At 39.4% G+C, this 17,745-nt stretch overlaps 1 protein-coding gene across 1 annotated transcript in view; it reads left to right on the forward strand.

Moving 5' to 3' along the window:
- The window catches only part of LOC135206781 (pentatricopeptide repeat-containing protein 1, mitochondrial-like), a 75,336-nt gene extending 62,532 nt beyond the window's left edge, over nucleotides 1-12,804 (forward strand). The window contains exons 5-10 of the mRNA XM_064238276.1: nucleotides 994-1,451; nucleotides 10,223-10,346; nucleotides 11,182-11,286; nucleotides 11,618-11,748; nucleotides 11,951-12,125; nucleotides 12,324-12,804. Coding sequence (XP_064094346.1) covers nucleotides 994-1,451; nucleotides 10,223-10,346; nucleotides 11,182-11,286; nucleotides 11,618-11,748; nucleotides 11,951-12,125; nucleotides 12,324-12,479 — 1,149 coding nt within the window. The 3' untranslated portion in view covers nucleotides 12,480-12,804. The remainder of the gene's footprint in view (nucleotides 1-993; nucleotides 1,452-10,222; nucleotides 10,347-11,181; nucleotides 11,287-11,617; nucleotides 11,749-11,950; nucleotides 12,126-12,323) is intronic.
- The last annotated feature ends 4,941 nt before the right edge of the window (nucleotides 12,805-17,745 follow it).

Raw genomic sequence — 17,745 nt, forward strand, 5'->3', positions numbered from 1 at the left:
AATACTTTTATCACAAAAAGTGCATTTAGTCACTTAAACTACTATATGAAAATACAGTAATTTGTGAATATTTCACAGCAAAAAATACTGTGAATAGGCAAATTTTCTGTGAATAATGGGTACTATATACAGGCCATAGAAAAATCTGTGAATAGGAGAGTCCGTGAATCATGAGTCTGCGAATATTACGGGTTTACTGTATGTAGATTCTAAAAAGTTAGTCAGATACTGTATAGGGGTTCCGTGCTCATGAGTATTGCTTGCAATCAAATACAAAATTTAATCACAAAGGACAGAAAGATCATACAGCTCGGTTACTAGATAAAGAATTTCAAAACATTTGATTAGACTGACAGCCAAACACCGGGCTAAGTGCCCTTTAGGGGGTTAGTGCCATCAGTGCACCTCATGTAATGCACAGTGCACTTTAGGCAGTACTTAAGGTTCTTTGCAGAGACCCTGCAGCCTCTAGCTTTAACTTCTTTCATTCCTTATACTGTACTTCCATTCATATTCCTCTTTTTTCCATCTTACTTTCCACCCTCTCCAAACAATTGTTTCCTAGTGCAGCTGTGGTACTTGCCAAACTAGGGCAGTGATGAAAGACGATGAACAGCAATCAAAAGATTTTTAGATGTAGTCACGAAGTTTTCCATCAGTTACATCTTGAAATCCTCTGTATTCTCAATTTCCCTTCCAGCACTAAATGACCTTTGGCTAGATTTTATATTCCATTCCATGCCAGATTAATGGCGTTGACATGGCCATTAATGACCAAAGTCTAGGGGAGCCAGATAGTGCAAGGCATCCGGGGTTGCAGCTTATGTCATGAGTCAGAACTGTCAACAAGTTTATTCACAGAGCTGGATTTTTTTATGTAAATTATCCATAACTGACATTTGTTTGCTTTTAAAAGGCTAAGATTTTTTCATGAAAATTTCAACTTTTTTCCATTTTATCTTTTTTTAATTTGTAGTCTATTTTTCTTTGCAGGTGTGGAGAAAGATGCGTGAGCTGCGGTTATGTCCAAATATTTATACTTATAATTTACTAGTACGTTGTATTAGTGATTGCAAGGCAGGCCTTCCTGAATTAACTTCACAACTTCTTGAGGGTAATTTCTATTCACAGTATACTGGTAAAGCCATCAGTCAGAAAGAAAGGATAAAGGAAAGGCATTCAATAGAAAGCATAAGAGGAAAAGAAGATTTAAAGTCAAAAAAACAATCAAATGAAGTTACATCCAGTAGTGGTACTTTTGAAGAGGTTCATGAAAGTTCTCAAACTACAGTCAGTCTAGTTGAAGTTCTCTCAGAAAGTAAATATTTAAAAAGTACAGGAAAACACTCCAGCAGTAATCCAGAAGTCCCAGCATTACCAAATTTACTGGGAAGAAAACTAAATGTGGGGTCTGCCGTGGGACTGTCATCACTTGACCGACCAGAAGATAGGTTAGTTGCTAATTTGATGAAAAAATTAAGATAAAGTTAAGGCATACTTAGGCAATGTTAGAGCTCTTAAAACCTCATTATAGATAGATATCTTACCAAGTAATTACATAGCTATAGCTTCAACTAGCACCGCAGCTAAAATTTTGAAATTCACTAAGTTCTTCTTTTGTTTTTGTGTAGGTGGCTAGCCCCTCCCACTTTCGGGGAAAGAGGAACAACTTGGCAAAGATCTTCAATTTGTTTGATGGTTATGACTGGGATTTAGTTATGAGAAATCAGCTTGTTTTGAAATTCTATGGCTTTTCAGGTTGATGGTTCTTCGAATAAGTGAAGTGTTTTTGCTTTTGGAAGCCTTTGGCATGATTAATGAATGTTAGGTTTTCATTTTGAGACCGATTCACAGAGTCAAGACTTTTTTGAAACTTTAGAGAGGTTTTCCCTATTAGGACTTTTTGGATATTTGACTTGTTTGTACCTATTGTAGGGGACATGTGTGTTCTGTAGAGATGACATGTAAAGAATGTAGACACTGGGATGACAAGAAATGGAAGGTGTTAAAGTCACATTTAGCTAAGCTGGAAGGAAACAGGAAAAGAAGGCAGCTTCTAGTGCTGATAGCAAGATTTTAGCTGGTCAGGACTCTACTACTAAGTTTCCTAGTGATTTTGATGTTCCTGTTATCTCTATTCCTGTTCCTATTGTCTCCCAGTCCCAGTCCTCCAGTTGTACCGCCTACTCCTTTACAGTTTCACACACTTCCAACCCTGACCCCATAGCCAGTCTAGAATCAAGGTTTGACCAAAAGTTTGGTCTAATAGTGAGTATACTTTGGTCCAGCTAGAGGCAGCTATTAGAGTCCTAATGAACAAAGTGAATGAGAGAAGTCCCAGTGAAGTGCTAGTGGAGGAGACGGCTGCTCGTCTCACCAATCCTTCTAGGCAAAGGTCACACTGTCATACTCCCCTAAACCTGGGAGGAGTCATACTGGAAGCCCAAGGAAATACAAGAATGATTATAGGAACATGATATAGGCCACCATATTTGTAAATGATTTTAAGTAAAAATTCTGTTAACCAAATTCAGTAATTTGAATAACTAATCAGACAGAAGGGCATAGACCGCTGGGTACGGGCCTGGGTCGTTGGGGTATGCCCACTTGTCTTCAGTCGAGCCTGTTTTCATGCCCCAGTTGTGACAGACAGCAATTGCAAAATCGTCTATCCTCTATTTGGAGGCATCCAGCCCTGAAAAGAGGTGCCAGTGGTGTTTTGCTGATGAGTCTCGGCCATTGAAAAGGCCTACAGCAGATGCTGTCTGCTCCTCTTCAGTGCCCTGCAAAAGGTTCAGAGAACCCTCCTGCCACCCACAACCATCCTGCAGCTTCTGGGACAGATTGGCCAGGGGGAGAACGACAGTATGTGAACACTCTTCCTCTCATAAGCGCCCTTCCTCATCCAGGCATCAATCATCTTTTGAGCACCATACAGTACCCAAATGGCCAGTCCCTTCTTTCGAGTGCCTGGCACCAACTCCAGTCCATGTGGCACCAGCCTCCTTGTACCCGTCTCCTCGTCAGGCTCCTGCTTCAGATCCTTCTGCCCCCGCAGTCTCATTCCACGCAAGCAGCCTTTAATCCGTTATTGGCGCCTATCCAGCATCAACTTGATGACATTTTGGGTCTTCTCAAGAAATTGCCTTCTTCACTTAAGGCTTCTTCTGACTTGTCCTTGTCCCTGATTTCATCAGAGGAAGAAGATGAGGACTAGGACACTACTCCCTTAGCTTATGCAGCTTTGATGAGATATTTGCTGCATAGCTTCTCAGAATACTCCAGCAGCCCCGGCTTTGCCTGCATCCGCCTTCTTAATGAGTAATGAGCCTTTAGACTCTTCCAGGCTCCTCAAGAGGGTACTTTTATCCTCTTCTAGGAAGGCCTTGACGAGATTTGAGAGTTGGCTCTGAGAGAAGAGAGAGCAAGGGAATGCCTCTTTCAGTTTCCCTCCTTCTTGGCTGTCATGCAAGAGGTATTTGTCTTATGCCACAGGCAAAGCTTCCTTCTTGGGAGTTGTTGCCCCCCCTCCCATGGGGACTTCTCCGGGCTTATTGATTCATCTCAGAGGTCACCCTTTTCATCTGCGAAGTTGATGTTCTCTTCTATGGACCTGGATCACCTCAAGAACATTTTCAAGGTCTTTGAGGTCTTGAGCTTCTTAGACTGGTTAGTGGGGGCTCTAGCCAAGAAGATTAACAATTACTCTTCATTACCCAGAGATCATGCAGCAAACTGGCTTAGTGTCATTTTGTGTGCAGGTAATATGGAGGAGTAATGATAGTACATAGTTTATATTTGACAATGTCTTCAAGGGTTGCGTGAGAGAGAGAAAGAGAGAAAGAGAGATTGGTGGAAGAATAAATATGGAAGTGGTTGAATAGCGGTCTTAAGCGTGTATCTGTTGTGGTGCTCCGTTGTGTATATTGGTGGCGGCAGTGTATTACGGGAGTCGAAAGCAGTAAGGCGTTCGGTGAAGTCATAAATTTGGTTTTGGCAGCAGTCTTCTCTGTTGATGGTTAGTTGATATGTTATTTGATTGATTTTGGTGTTGTAAAGTTGTTGTTGTGTGTGTGTCTGTCTGGTTGTGGTGAAGCTGAAGAGGTTGGTAGTGCGTTTTGGTGTCTGTGAGTGGTGGTTGGGGCAGTGTTGATGTTGGCAGGTTGTTGTGCTGGGGTAAGTCGTGTGGTTGTCGTGTTCTTTCAAGCTGTTGGTGTTCATCTGCACAGTGATTTGTCGGTTTGTTAAGTTGTTGTGGGTTTGTGGGTCTCGGTTGGTTGGTTTGTGGTTGTTTCTCGGGTAGCCTATATCCAGCAGACAGCACAGCCTAGCCCTGATATCTGGAGCCAGAGGTGAATAAGTGGTTGTGTTTTGTGTGTTCGGTATTTCGTTGAACCAATTGTCCTGCAGGTAAAAAGTAACGTAAAGGGGAAAGTGCGAGTGTGGGAAATCTTGTCAGTTTGTATGATTAACATAACTGTGGGGAGTTTGCTTGCTTTGTTTACTTAGCTTTGAATCCGCCACAGTAATTTTTGGCGCCTGAACAGGGACTGCTGGTGTGGCAGCTGCAGGACGATTGGTCTAGGCTAGTGTGTATGAGTGGTGAGAAAGTTTGGGATGGAAGGGTTGAAGGAGATAGAGAGGCTGAAGGAGGAGTTACGGTTGGCAAGAGAAGCTTAGGAAAGATTGCAAGTGAAGAATGAGAGGTTAAGTGTGAGGAGCTGAAGAGAGAGTTAGAGGAATGCTAAGGAGTGCGAAAGTGGAAATGAAAGAAGTGAAAGGAGCGGAAGAGAGAATGGTTGAGAAAATGGACAAAAAATTGGGAGTAATGATGAATGCAGTGCAAGAGCTGATTCAGGAAATGATGAAGGGATTCAATGGAGAGGGAGCTGTAGGAGGTACGCCAGGAGTGGTAAAGAAAGTGGAAGAGCGAGTGGATGAGACTACGAGTGATGAAGGTGATTTGGTTGTGATAGGTAAGGGAAAGAAGGGAAAGACATAGGATAAGGATAAACCTGAGGACAAGAATAAGAAGGGGGCTGAGGAAAAAATGAAGACTAAAGGAAAGAAGTTTAGTAAGGATGACGGACAGGATGAGACTAGGACTGAATACATTGGGGAAAGGGCTGAGAGTGATTTAGATAGCTGTGAGTGGAAACAGGTTGGTAGAAAGAAGGGTAAGAAGAGTGTAATCAGGAGCATGGATGTTAGTATGGAAGTTGATTCATTGTGTTCGGACGAGGTTAAGAGGGATCAGAATGGAAGTAGCGAAAGTGAGAGTGAGAGTGAGCAGGAAGTACGAAGGGCTGTGTATATGAGAGAGGTACCCCGATGTGCGCAATACAAGGAATATGGTAGTAGGGACATAGGGGACTTTTTTAAGGAATATGAGGTGTTGTGAGGCTAAGTATGGGGATAACAAGAGAGTCTGGGCAAGAGAGTTGGGTAGCTTTTTGACAGGATTTTTGTTGAGTTTATATGGGGTAATGATGAGTATAGGGAATGTGCCGTATGAGAGTGTGAAAGCCAGGGTTGTGGAACAGGTGAAGAGGATAAAGAGTAGTATTAGATATGGGAGAAAACATGGTTTTGATGAGGTAAGAATGAATGTTGGTGAGTCATTGTCGATGTATGTGTGCAGGTTGGAAACATTAGCCAGGAAAAAGTTTGTGGACAAAGGGATAAATGAGTGTAAAGATTTAGTGAGGAATTTGTTGGCAACTGTCCCTGAGAGTGTGTATGAGTTTGTAAATATGTAACTTAAGGAGAAAATGCGATGGACGAATGAAAAGTTGACGTGGAACGACATTTCGGAAATAGTAGAGGATTATGAGTTAGATAGGTGTATGAGAGTAGAAGTGTTAGTGTTAGGACTGAAGTAGCTGAGGTTATACATACCAGGGTTTAAGAGCTATAGGGAGGCAGTTTTAGAAGGGCCAAGGCGAATGGCTGAGCGAGTAGCTGATAGGAGCGAGTAACATAAAGTATGGTTAACCCCAAGAGAGACCGAAGTGCAAGCGTTGGAAGAGTAGGGTCAGTTAGTCATGAACGAGAGCAGCAGTGTTACAGATGTGGAAAGTTAGGACACAAGAAGAATGAATGTCGGTGGGTGTTGGGAGCCTGCTTCGGGTGTGGGCAAACGGGGCATTTGGTGAATGAGTGTAAGAAAGATAGGGATATTAAATGTTACAGGTGTGGGCAATTAGGGCATATAGCAAGTAGATGTCGGGGTACCTGTGTGACTGATGTTTGCGGTAATTTCTGGAAGAATGGTCATTATGCTAGGATGTGTAAAGAACAATGGGTGAAATTGTTGAATGTGGTATGGAAGGATATGTGGCGAGTGTGTGTAGGCGAAAGAGGATGAGTCAGGTTGGGAATTCGGGAAACTAGGTGTTAAGGGGATTCAGTTGAGTGGGTCCTCTAGTATGCGACAGTATGTTCGGGAGAATGCAATGAGTGAGTGGTTGAGAGTGAATAAATGTGGGCCGAGCATTAGTGAGCAAATGGGTCAGGGAGATCGGCAGCTAGTGTTGCTTGAGTATGGAAGAAAGCAGAACGTAAGGAAAGGGAATGAAACGGAGAAACGTGAACTGCATGATAGAGGGGTTAGTGGTAGGGTGCAGACTGTTGATAAAGCATGTACTATGGAAGGCTTTGAGGGAATGAATGATACGTATAGTGTATGTGGGTTTGAGTTGACAGGGATAATTGAGACTTCAGTGGGAAGGAAACTGAGTAGTAAGTAGGTTGTTGATAGAATGGTAAGTCTTTGCAAGAGTTTGACAGAAGTTTGGATAAACTGAGTGGTTTAGTAGCAGAAACAGGGGAGATGTTGGAACCAGAGCTGGAATGTATCGATGAAGTAGTGAATGGGATTTGGGAGGATAGTAGTGAGGGAGATGATGGGAGTTTGAATGAAAGTGGTTTGGAAGATGTGAATGGCGATGTAACTGCAAGAATGTATGAGGGTCCTCAAACAAGATCCAGGGGGGCCTGCATCTAAGCATCCTTGGGTGTTGCGAAAGGCAATTTAGTGTGGATGTTGCGAGTGTAAGGAGACGACGTCAAATGTAATGGGGGAGGTAGTATGGAGGAGTAATGATATTAGTTTATATTTGACAACGTCTCCAAGCACACTGTTGTGTATATCGGTGGCGGCGGTGTGTTGCGGGAGTCGAAAGCAGTAAGGCGTTCGGTGAAGTCATTGAGTTGCTTTTGGCAGCAGTCTTGTCCATTGGCGACCAGTTGATGTTTTATTTGATTGATTTTGGTGTCGTAAAGTTGTTGTGTGTGTGTCTGTCTGGTTGTGGTGAAGCTGAATAGGTTGATAGTGCGTTTCAGTGTCTGTGAGTGGTAGTTGGGTCAGTGTTGGTGTTGGCGGGTTGTTGTGCTGGGGTAAGTCGTGTGGTTGTCGTGTTCTTTCGGGGTGTTTGTGTTCATCTGCATAGTGATTTGTCGGGTTGTTAAGTTGTTGTGGGGTTGTGGGTCTCGGTTGGTTGGTTTGTGGTTGGTTATCAGCTGTGGTTGTGTCTTGACTAGCCTATATCCAGCGGACAGCACAGGCTAGCCCTGATATCTGGAGCCAGATGTGAGTAAATGGTTGTGTTTTGTGTGTTCGGTATTTCGTTGAACCAATTGTCCTGCAGGTAAAAAGTAATGTAAAGGGGAAAGTGTGAGTGTGGGAAATCTTGTCAGCTTGTACGATTAACGTAACTGTGGGGAGTTTGCTTGTTTAGTTTACTTAGCTTTGATTCTGCCACAGCAAGGGCATGAGAGATGGGTCTCAGGAGTTGGCCTCTCTCTTTGCTGTGGGGATCCTTAAAAAGAGAGAGTTTCGGTGTTTGTACACGACCATGGACGTTACTTCTTCACGGAAGTCAGCTCATCTTCTCCCACATTCCGCCTCAACAAGATTGCTTTGGACCTCCAAAAGAAGTCTACATAGGACCTCTTGGCCCAGTCAACTAGATGCCCTAAGGAGTTGGCTGCCTTAGGTGCCAAGTCAGACTCTCCTTTTCAGCCTCATCCATTTTGTAGCAGCGGGCTAAGGGCCCAGCCTTGACCTTGGACAAATGTCCAATGCTTGACCCATCCTGTTAAGAAGTCCTCCTCCAAGTCCTCCTTGCGGAAGTGAAGATGGAGCGCAAAGGGAGTGGAACAATTACTCTTTCAAGTCTTGAGGGAAGGCTCCTCTATCCCATTCAGGAAGAAGCCAGCCTTAGTAAATACTTCCATCATATTGACTGCCTATTCAGTAGGCTCAGAGAGGTATTCGGCCATCTCAGAAGAAGTTTCATCCCTCCTCAGGAAGAGAGCAGTAGAGGTGGTCAGAGACATGAGGTCAGAAGGATTTTACAATCTTTTTTTTGTAGTCCTCAAGTCATTGGGAGGCTGGAGACATGTCCTAGACATCAGCGCCCTGAATTTCTTCATCCAGAAGACGAAATTCAGGATGTAAACGAACCAGACTGCACCTGTCGTCCATTCATCAGAACAAATGGGTGATGACCATTGACATGCAGGATGCATGCTTCCACGTCCCCATCCATCCAGACTCTGGGAAGTATCTCAGGTTCATTTTCCAAGACAGAGTCAGTTTCAGGCCCCCTGGTTTGGCCTCTCGACAGCTCCTCAAGTTTTCTCTCGGGTTCTTGCCCTCTCTCTCTATTTGGACAATTGGCTCCTTTGATGCCCTTCGAAGGAGAAGTGCATGGATGACCTTCAGAAAACTTTTCTCTTAGCCCAAGAATTAGGACTACTAATCAACATGCAAAAATCCCTGCTGGCTCCAACACAGGAGATACTTTATTTTGGGATGATGATAAACTGAGTTTTTGGGCTTTTCCGTCTCTCAAGAGAGTAGAATCCTGGCTGCAGACAGTGACCAAATTCCTTTCCAATCCTTCCCAGCCAACAAATGGATGAGCCTGCTTTGAACTTTGGCTTCCATAGAACAGTTTGTCACTCTGGGAAGACTCCACATGAGAGTGCTTCAATTCTTCCTGAGAGCCAGCTGGAACAGGAGAGTGCATCGAGACACATTAATTTTTCTTGTCACTCGGTAAATCAAGAAGGACTTGTAGTGGTGGAAGTCTGAAAGCAGACTTTTGGAGGGGAAGTCTCTCCTCGCTGTAAGCCCTGACCTAGACTTCTACTCAGACGTGTCAGACCTAGGTTGGGAAGCTCTACTAGGGAACAAGGAAGCTTCCAGGACATGGTCCCTGGAACAAAAAAAATGGCACATTAACGTCAAGGAATTGACAGTGATTAATCTAGGACTGCAATTCTTTGCGACGGAGGTTTTCGACAAGACAGTAACGGTCCATTCGAACACTGGCATGGTCCTGTCTTTTATAAAGAAGCAGGGAGGAACTCCTTCTTTCTCCCTCTGCAAAGCAGTTATGGCCCTCCTTCTCAGGGCAGACCAGAATCATCACGCAGTTCATCCAAGGCAAACTGAACACCCTATAAGGTTAAGATGAGCACCAACAAGAGGCAGTATCTACCTGCAGTAGTTCTCTTACCAGGTAAGGAAACAGCAAGCTTTGTGTCATAGCTAGCAACTTTTCTATTCTCAAATTTGTTACCATTACTAATGTTTTGGGGTAGAATATGTCCATGTATCCCACCTCCTGTCAATGTGGGATTCAGTTATGTAATTACTTGGTAAATTACTAAATCAGAGCCCTCCCTCCTCCCCTCTTGGATATTTGTCCCCGAAAGTGGGCGGGGCTAGTCACCTACACAAAACAAAAGAAACGTTACTGTGAATTTCAAAATTTAGCTGTCACGTGAGTTGAAAATATAGCTACGTAATTACATGGTAAGTATTTAATTATATAAAACAATTTTATTATAAAAATGTCATAATCCTAACCCACTATTTGTTCCAAGTTCAAGGCTACACGTATTTGTTATTTACTTTGCTGCTATAGCGAAAGGTAAACTCTTGGACACAAATCCCTTGAAAATTTTTGTCAGTAACATATTTTCAGCACTTGAAAAGTTTTCATAAATTTTAATCCAATAAGACAAAATTCAGCCCTCATCACAGTTAAGTACAGTTCCATCTGGCCAGTCATATGAAAATTTAAAAATTGTAATTGAATTTTTATAACCTTTCCTGTTTATTACTAATACACCCATAGTATTGTGTCAACATTTTTAACCCTCATAGGGCTACTAAAACTTCTTAATATCTTCTCTATTATTTTCACAGGCTAGCTTTGGTTGGGGGTCCTGCTGGCTTGATTGCACAAATGGTGAAAGACAAAGTTGTTCCAGATCTGAGGACATTCACACAACTCCTGAATTCTCTCCCTCCCAGTACTGAAGCAGAAGAGGTATGGTAAATCTTTGTCAATTATATAGAAATTCATGTTGTAAAGTAAATATTTTCAATCTTGGAGTTTATGAAGTTTATGCAGTACAGAATTACTGTTAATTTACTTTTTATACACAGTAGCTTAATGCTACTATGTATAATCAATAAATGTGGACAAAAGCCTTACCTTCTTTCAGCTTTACTGGCTGAGTAATGGTAAAACATATCTGGATATGTATTCCTAAAAGTATGCATGCCACAGTGTATGAAGTGAACTTAATACCTAGCAAACCAAGATGATCATTCAAAACTACATAATATAAATGACTGATGAGCTATTAGCTTGGATTGCTCACATCACAGATAGAGACCAAAAAGGTAAACATGTTTCAACCATAAGGGTATTCTTTGTTTCCAGTTAGTGGCTACCTTATTTTTTTCAACAAAGATTAGTTTTTTTTTTTTTATATGGAAGGCATATTTTTTTTTCCTTTAATGGACATGACACTAGCACTAAAACCATCATTTTCCTTTCCTAATAACTTTTCTCTTCTGCATTTCCTATTACCTTCTGTTACTTCTTTCAAATAAACACCATATATTCTTTGGAAACTTGAATTTCAAGTCAATGGCCCCTGAGGGCTTGCTCCATATGAATAGAGTTCATCTTAACAATATTAATAATTAAAATAACATGTCTTCTTTGTGGCCTGGAGCTGTGTTGTTATAGTTTTGCAGTTTTTAATGTAAAGTACTACTGCAAATTAACTATGAAGAAACTTCTGTTATAGGCAGGTTTATCATTCTTCAAAAATAGTTGGTTATATTTTGTGATTTTTAACTTTTTCTTCCAGTCATTACTGCAGTCAATGAAGAATGTGGGATTAGCACCAGATACTCAGTTTTGCAACATGCTCATACGCAAGCGTTGCTATCGTGGAGACAGTGGTGCAGCAAAGGTATAGTAGTCAGATAATGTCATTCTAATCAGAGTGACTTTTGTATGTAGTAAGGCATCATATTTTACATTTGGTAGGTACAAACCTTTGCTTTTTGTTGGCATCTTCTTGTCCCCTCTAATTATCAACTCAAAGTGACACTTAAAATTCGCCTTGTACTGTTTGCAAGAAAAAATTTGTTGCCTTGGAAGCTTGAGTTTTCTTTGTAAATTCTTTGTACCTAGGTCTGCGTAGAAAAATAATAGATGAGAGATCATAGTTAATCTTAAAGTAAACTATTTTTAAAACTTCAGATATTCAAATATGAAATCATAAATTGCTAAACTTTCAGGATGTGCTAGATCTGATGCAGGAACACGGATTACTGCCTGACCTCATAACATTTGGATGCCTAGCTTTAAGTTGTAAAACAGTAGCTAGTGCTGCAGAGTTTCTGGAAAACATGGATACAGCTGGTTTTAGGTTTGTAATGGAAAATATGTGAATTTTTCTGTCTTTATGTATATTTATATGTCACTATGTATTAACATTTTAATGGTGATACATTACTGTAATTCAGTGTCACATTTTTGTAGTAAATTTCGTTTTATAAAAATTCATGATATATTATGATCACTATCATACCTAGGTACCCTTACTCTTTTTTATTTGTGTTTCATTACAGACCGAATTTAGAAATAATGAAAATCTTGGTGAAAAACAGCGTGGTGAAAGAAAATTATTACTACACTCATGAATTACTTAGGGAGATGCATTGTAGAGGTGTTGTGCCTGATGAAAGTCTTCTGTCATTATTAGAAAAGGCAAGAGCTAAGGCCCGGGAAACTATGTTGAATGTGGTTAGTAGCATTGTACCAAGAAATTTTTTGTGTTAGATATATGGGATCTGCACCATAACCTGAAATCTTGTGCTATATTAATTTCATGTTCCCATTTGCTTACTACAGGTATTTTATTCTATATGAACTTTGTTTTGAAGTTATAGTAAGATTTGCATTTATTTGAATGTAGTATATAAGATACATTTTTTTTTACAGGAGACTGGTAAAAGAGAGCTTACAGAAGAAGAGAAAAAGAAGTTGGACTATATAAAGATTTTTTTGTATGAATATAAAAATTGGTTAAGAAAGTCTGGTTTCCAGTCTGATGATCATCCATGGGCCCAGTATAATTATGCCAAAGTAAACATATAGAATTTTTGTTTTGTGAAATTGTTAAAGTAGGTAACTCATTGGCATATTGAGAATCCTGATTGTCAGTTATTTGTTGTAGCAAAGAATGCTATATTTTTGTATCATGATAGTTTTTCCATACAAAGCCATTAATCTTGTATTTGGCTCTACGTATCACAATCGTATTAAATCCCCCGGTTTACAAGTCTTTTGTCTGACCATTTGCAACCTGGATCCTCAGGAGTGTTTCAGCTGATAGTCACTTTTCTGAACTGTATGTATAAGACAGTGATATTTATTGGCTTGGTGGAGGGCACTCATAGTGGATTTATATGAAAAAACTTGTTTTGCATGTTTCATTATATATACCTAACCCCATTTATCAGATAATATTCTGAATTACCAGCTGGGTTGAAGGTTAGGTGCTGATCATCCCTGGGTTGCTGTGCATATCTGAAAGATTCAGAAGAGAACTTGCAGTCTGCTTAACTCAGCAACCATATGTAATAGTTAGTAGGTATTTAACATGTACATACTTGGGAGACTCATGTTGTGTAAAGAAAGATATTTATATCAAGAAAGATTCTTTCAGTTTATGGAAGAAAGTATATTTATAATAATATGAGCTGCAGAGGCCAACAACCTCAGCAGTCTACGTCTCAGGAGGACATTACCATGAGAGACAATTGTGAAATGAGATGGAATGGGAGACAATGGATGCCAGATTTCTCCCTCCATGGGTAAAACATGGCCTATCATGCAGTTCTGATAGTTATGTAACTATGTACCAGTGTGCTTATGAATGCTTGTGAACAAATGTTCTGATGTTTACAAGTCTAACAGTGTGTTTGCAATATCTAAATAAAAACATCAAAGGTATACCGGCATCACTAGGTATCTTCTCACTGAGTAAAAGACAGTGGCAAGTTATGGATAATAACAACAGAATTAGAGAGATGTTATGACTTTCTGAGAGTGAACACTTACTGGTTCAGCTTCAGTTTCCATCACTTCTTCTAGGTTTTCAAGACTACCTGCTGCCGCCAGTAAATGACTGTGTCTGGTAATACTTGGTTCTTTCTTCAGCCAAAAACACTAATGCTTCCAAGAACACTTACTACTACTGGTTGTACATGGCTATACAAACTTGAGAAATCATCTTTTATATGCTTCAGTTGGTGAGAGTTTGATCAAGCATGGGGAGAGCAAAACTGGTGGATGCTTGGTACATAGTGTCTTCTGCTGCTATAGAGGAGGTGAATGACCCTGTTAATTGACGATATAGTAAAGGAAAAGGAAGCACTGCCTGGGAGGCATTCACAAGCATTCTGGAGCATGGTTACATCATCACTTTTTACATTATATTAGCATGTTAAGGTTTATTGTAACTATTGGTTCTATGAAAATGTGATTTATGAAGACAGATCTCTTTCTGAAAATATGACCAAGAATCACCATCAATCAGTAATTTTAGAAAAATGTGAAAGCATTGATGGTTAATATGGAAGAATAAACAAAAAAATTAGTTTCAATCACAAGAACAAAAATCTCCAATGAAGCAAATATGTATGTTTTACAACTGTGGGCTCATCATGATTAAGGTTATTGGTTGAAACACAACTGAGGTTTCACAGGACTCATGCACCAGTAAATATTACTATACAGTATACAGTACGTATGTAATTAATGGGGTTGTAAGGAAACAAATAATTATGCAGGATAAAACCTTTGATGTGGATAATCAGGATTATAGAAGTATTTGAACACAATTCCATAATTTTCAGCAGTAGACTGATGAGAGTGCTGTAGTTTTGTGGTAGAACACTGAGCTTGTGTTTTCAAGGTCCATGTTTGAATCTCAGCCATCTGAGAATGGATACCAAAATCAGCTGAAGTCCAGACTCATCCACAGATAACTGAGAACAAGAAGGATCTACCCTCCTGGTGCCATTCCCTATAAAGAGAATAAAGTGTATGGTGATCAAATCTGAGATGGAAATAGTCTGTTGGCCTCCCTTGATGTCCTTCAGAAATGCAGCAAATGATTACATATTTTTTATTGAACTTTTATCTCCAAAGATTTATTGGGAGCATTAATGTGTGGTTTATAAGGATATTACTGGGGTCATATTACTCTGAAATTAACATACAAGAAGAAATAATGCAACCAGGAATGTTCTAGTCCCAGAAAGACCAGGTGATGCAAATTTTGACATGAATTTTTCAAAATTAAGTTGTGAGTTAATGTAATCAGCAAAAGATAGAACATTATTCACACTAAGAATTGTATTTTTCATTCCTTCATTAGTGTCCTCAATTTATTAACTTTGGAATGTACATACCGTCTGGTGACTTTTGTAATGTAAATATATTGGTTTTATAAGCTGTTTGGGCTACTTTGCAATCCTCACTATCAAGATTTGAGAGGCCATTGTGAGTCATTAGTCAAAATTCATCTGCCTCACCTGACCCACTTGTAGTTCATATGGGCATGAAATCCTATTATAATCAAGAAATAACTTATTTTAGGTCCAAATTACCATTGCCTAACCTTTAGGCTCTGTATTGGAGCAATATAATGACAGCTGATAGGCACAGCAACTACCATGTTTTTATGAAGGCATAGGCTATTTGCACCTCCTGGTTCTGCCATTAGACAGATATCACTATATGCACTGCCCACCCGGTGCTGTTAATAGCATCCTGTAGACTGTATGTGACTCAGAGCTGCCTACAGCCTAGTGTTGCTATGCGCACCCTTTTCCGAGATCCCACTAACGTTATAGAGTCGTATTTTTCTTATATAATATAAAATTTCCTCTTTCAAGTGAACAAAATTTTGTGACTAATTCTTAATGTTGAATCAATATTTTTGGAATAAGATGATTTACCAATTCTTCAAATTTTAAATGCATTAAATTTTTATGAATACTATTTACTTTTAACTCAGTTCATTTTCCTGTACCCAAAATTTGGAATGTTTATTTTCAAATAATAATTGAAACTAAAATGTAATAGTAATTCATTTTCATTTATCCTATTATTACATTTGGTGCATAGGGGAAAGTAGGGGAAAATCACCTTTGATGTAGGGGAAAACGATCGTGGCAACACTGTCATGCACTAATGCAAGTGGTGCGTAAAGCCTTGTTTGCCTATTCTCACCGCCAAAGTTTCAATAGAAAGTGGGAGGTGCGTATGATCTCATTTGTCTATGCACGCGTCCAAGTGGCGGGAGGTGTGTATAATCTTGTTTGCCATTCGAATTCCCTTGGTTTTCATCATTCAAGATTAGGTAATTGTTCCACACCCACTACTGATATTGTCTATTTTATTTATCACGAAGTATCCAAGCTATTGCTTTGGTTGATTAATGAGTGTACTCAAATTCTCAGCATTTTCTTACAGTTTTACGATTGTTCATTTTTGTATTAATTATATTTTATTTTACCTTTAATTTTTCATTCTCGTGCATTTCTGTGTCACATTGTTCAAGCTGTATATGTTCCTTGCCCAGGTTTACCAGGTAATCAGTATATATTTTAAAGTAGAGTACTATGAAAATCATTCCTGGTGTTATAACTTCTGAATGAACAAGCAAAAATTAAAGGTTAAATAAAGTTTGCCAAGATTTAGTGATGAAATAAAAACTAGGACAGTAGAAGATGGCAAGCAGAAAATAAATGGGGAAAAGGGAAAACTGAAAATGAAAAGTAATACTATTTGGTATATTTAAGTAACAACTGTAATAAAATCTTAAAAAACTTGAGACTACTACCACAGCCTAGTTCCCGCCAGTCGCCAAGTGCAATATTTACACCGTTTGCTTATATTTTGTTTATGTCTGATTTGTGGTGATGATGTTCCTAGAACTACAAATCTATTTCAACATTCATTTGGAAATCGTTCTTAATGTCCATTGTCATAATTTCAACTTCAGTGTTCTAATGACTAGATGGTGATCACTAAAATTTTTGCTAATCCATAGCTCCCGACCTCACTTTAGATTGTTTTTTTCTTTTGGTTTTGACAGTATGGTCTATTAGGTTTATTTGACCGGCAGCTAAAGATGTCCTTCCTTTATGCATACTCCATATGGGAGAGATTATATTTGTAAACAAATGAAGCAGATCTGATGCATGTGCAGTACGCTGGTGGGCAAAAGTAAACAATGGCTGACGATGCTCTCACCTAATTTAACTTTGTCAAGTGTTTTGTGCACACCATTGATATAGAAGGTGCACACTGCACATGCATGGCAGGGTAAGGTTTCTTTCTTGCTTATTACATTGTATATGTATTCTCGTGTAGTGCTGTATTAATTTCTCAAATTGAAAAAAATATTCTCAGAGTTGCTTATGGTTCAAGTTTTTCAGTCTGTTAACTTCACTTACCATGAGAGAAAAACATTCCAAGACAACAATATATATTTGAATAAAAATAAAATATTATTTTGCTTTCCATAAAGGTCTAGAATCCAGGAGTTTAAAAAAACTTTCACATGAGGGCAAGCTGCCTGTGTTGCTGCACTCTTGGTAGTGGAAAGGTCTGAAATTCATTGGTACTTCATCTCTATTTTCTGTGAAACCCAACTGTTGCTCCTGTGAAGTCTATTATTATTTTTTACCCTGGAAACATGGAATTATAATCTTGTGTATTTATTGTTGGTATGTGGGTTAAAATAAATCAATATAGTATAGGAATGTTGTGGAATAATGTTTTAAATTTTTTTTTGTAGTGAAATCGCCTGCATTTTGAGCAGTCTTCCGAAAGATGTCAACGAAAATATGTAAATCTGACTATTTCAATGCACAAATGCTTTTATGCTCTAATATTTTGCATAATATATTATTTCATAACGATCAGCTTCCAATTGAAAAACAGGACGAGTTAGATATTTATGGGTGAAAACTTCTGTTCATGTGTTGTTGTGGCACAAAAATATTTGAATGTTGCTCTCAACAATGGTTGGCAGATGTTTCAAATTGGTAGTGTAGACTTGGCGGGACTAGGTTGTAGTTCTTGTGAAGTTAGTTATAATATTACTCATTTATTGAGTAAGTGCTCTACCTTGTCCCTCCTGAGTAATTTGAGCCAAGTTGCAAAGTGCTCTCATGTTAGTTCTTTCTAAGCCTTGAATGAGTTGGATAGGTAATTGCCACCAGCCACTTGTTTCTCCTTTCCTTGTCACTTTCACTGGAAATACATGCCAGGATACTAGGCTTCCATTTCCCCACCTATTTGTGCTTCCTACATTACACGACTTAACCATTTCACGGGCTGCTGA

Source organism: Macrobrachium nipponense, chromosome 31 (genome assembly GCF_015104395.2).
Source record: "Macrobrachium nipponense isolate FS-2020 chromosome 31, ASM1510439v2, whole genome shotgun sequence".
NCBI lineage: Eukaryota > Metazoa > Arthropoda > Malacostraca > Decapoda > Palaemonidae > Macrobrachium > Macrobrachium nipponense.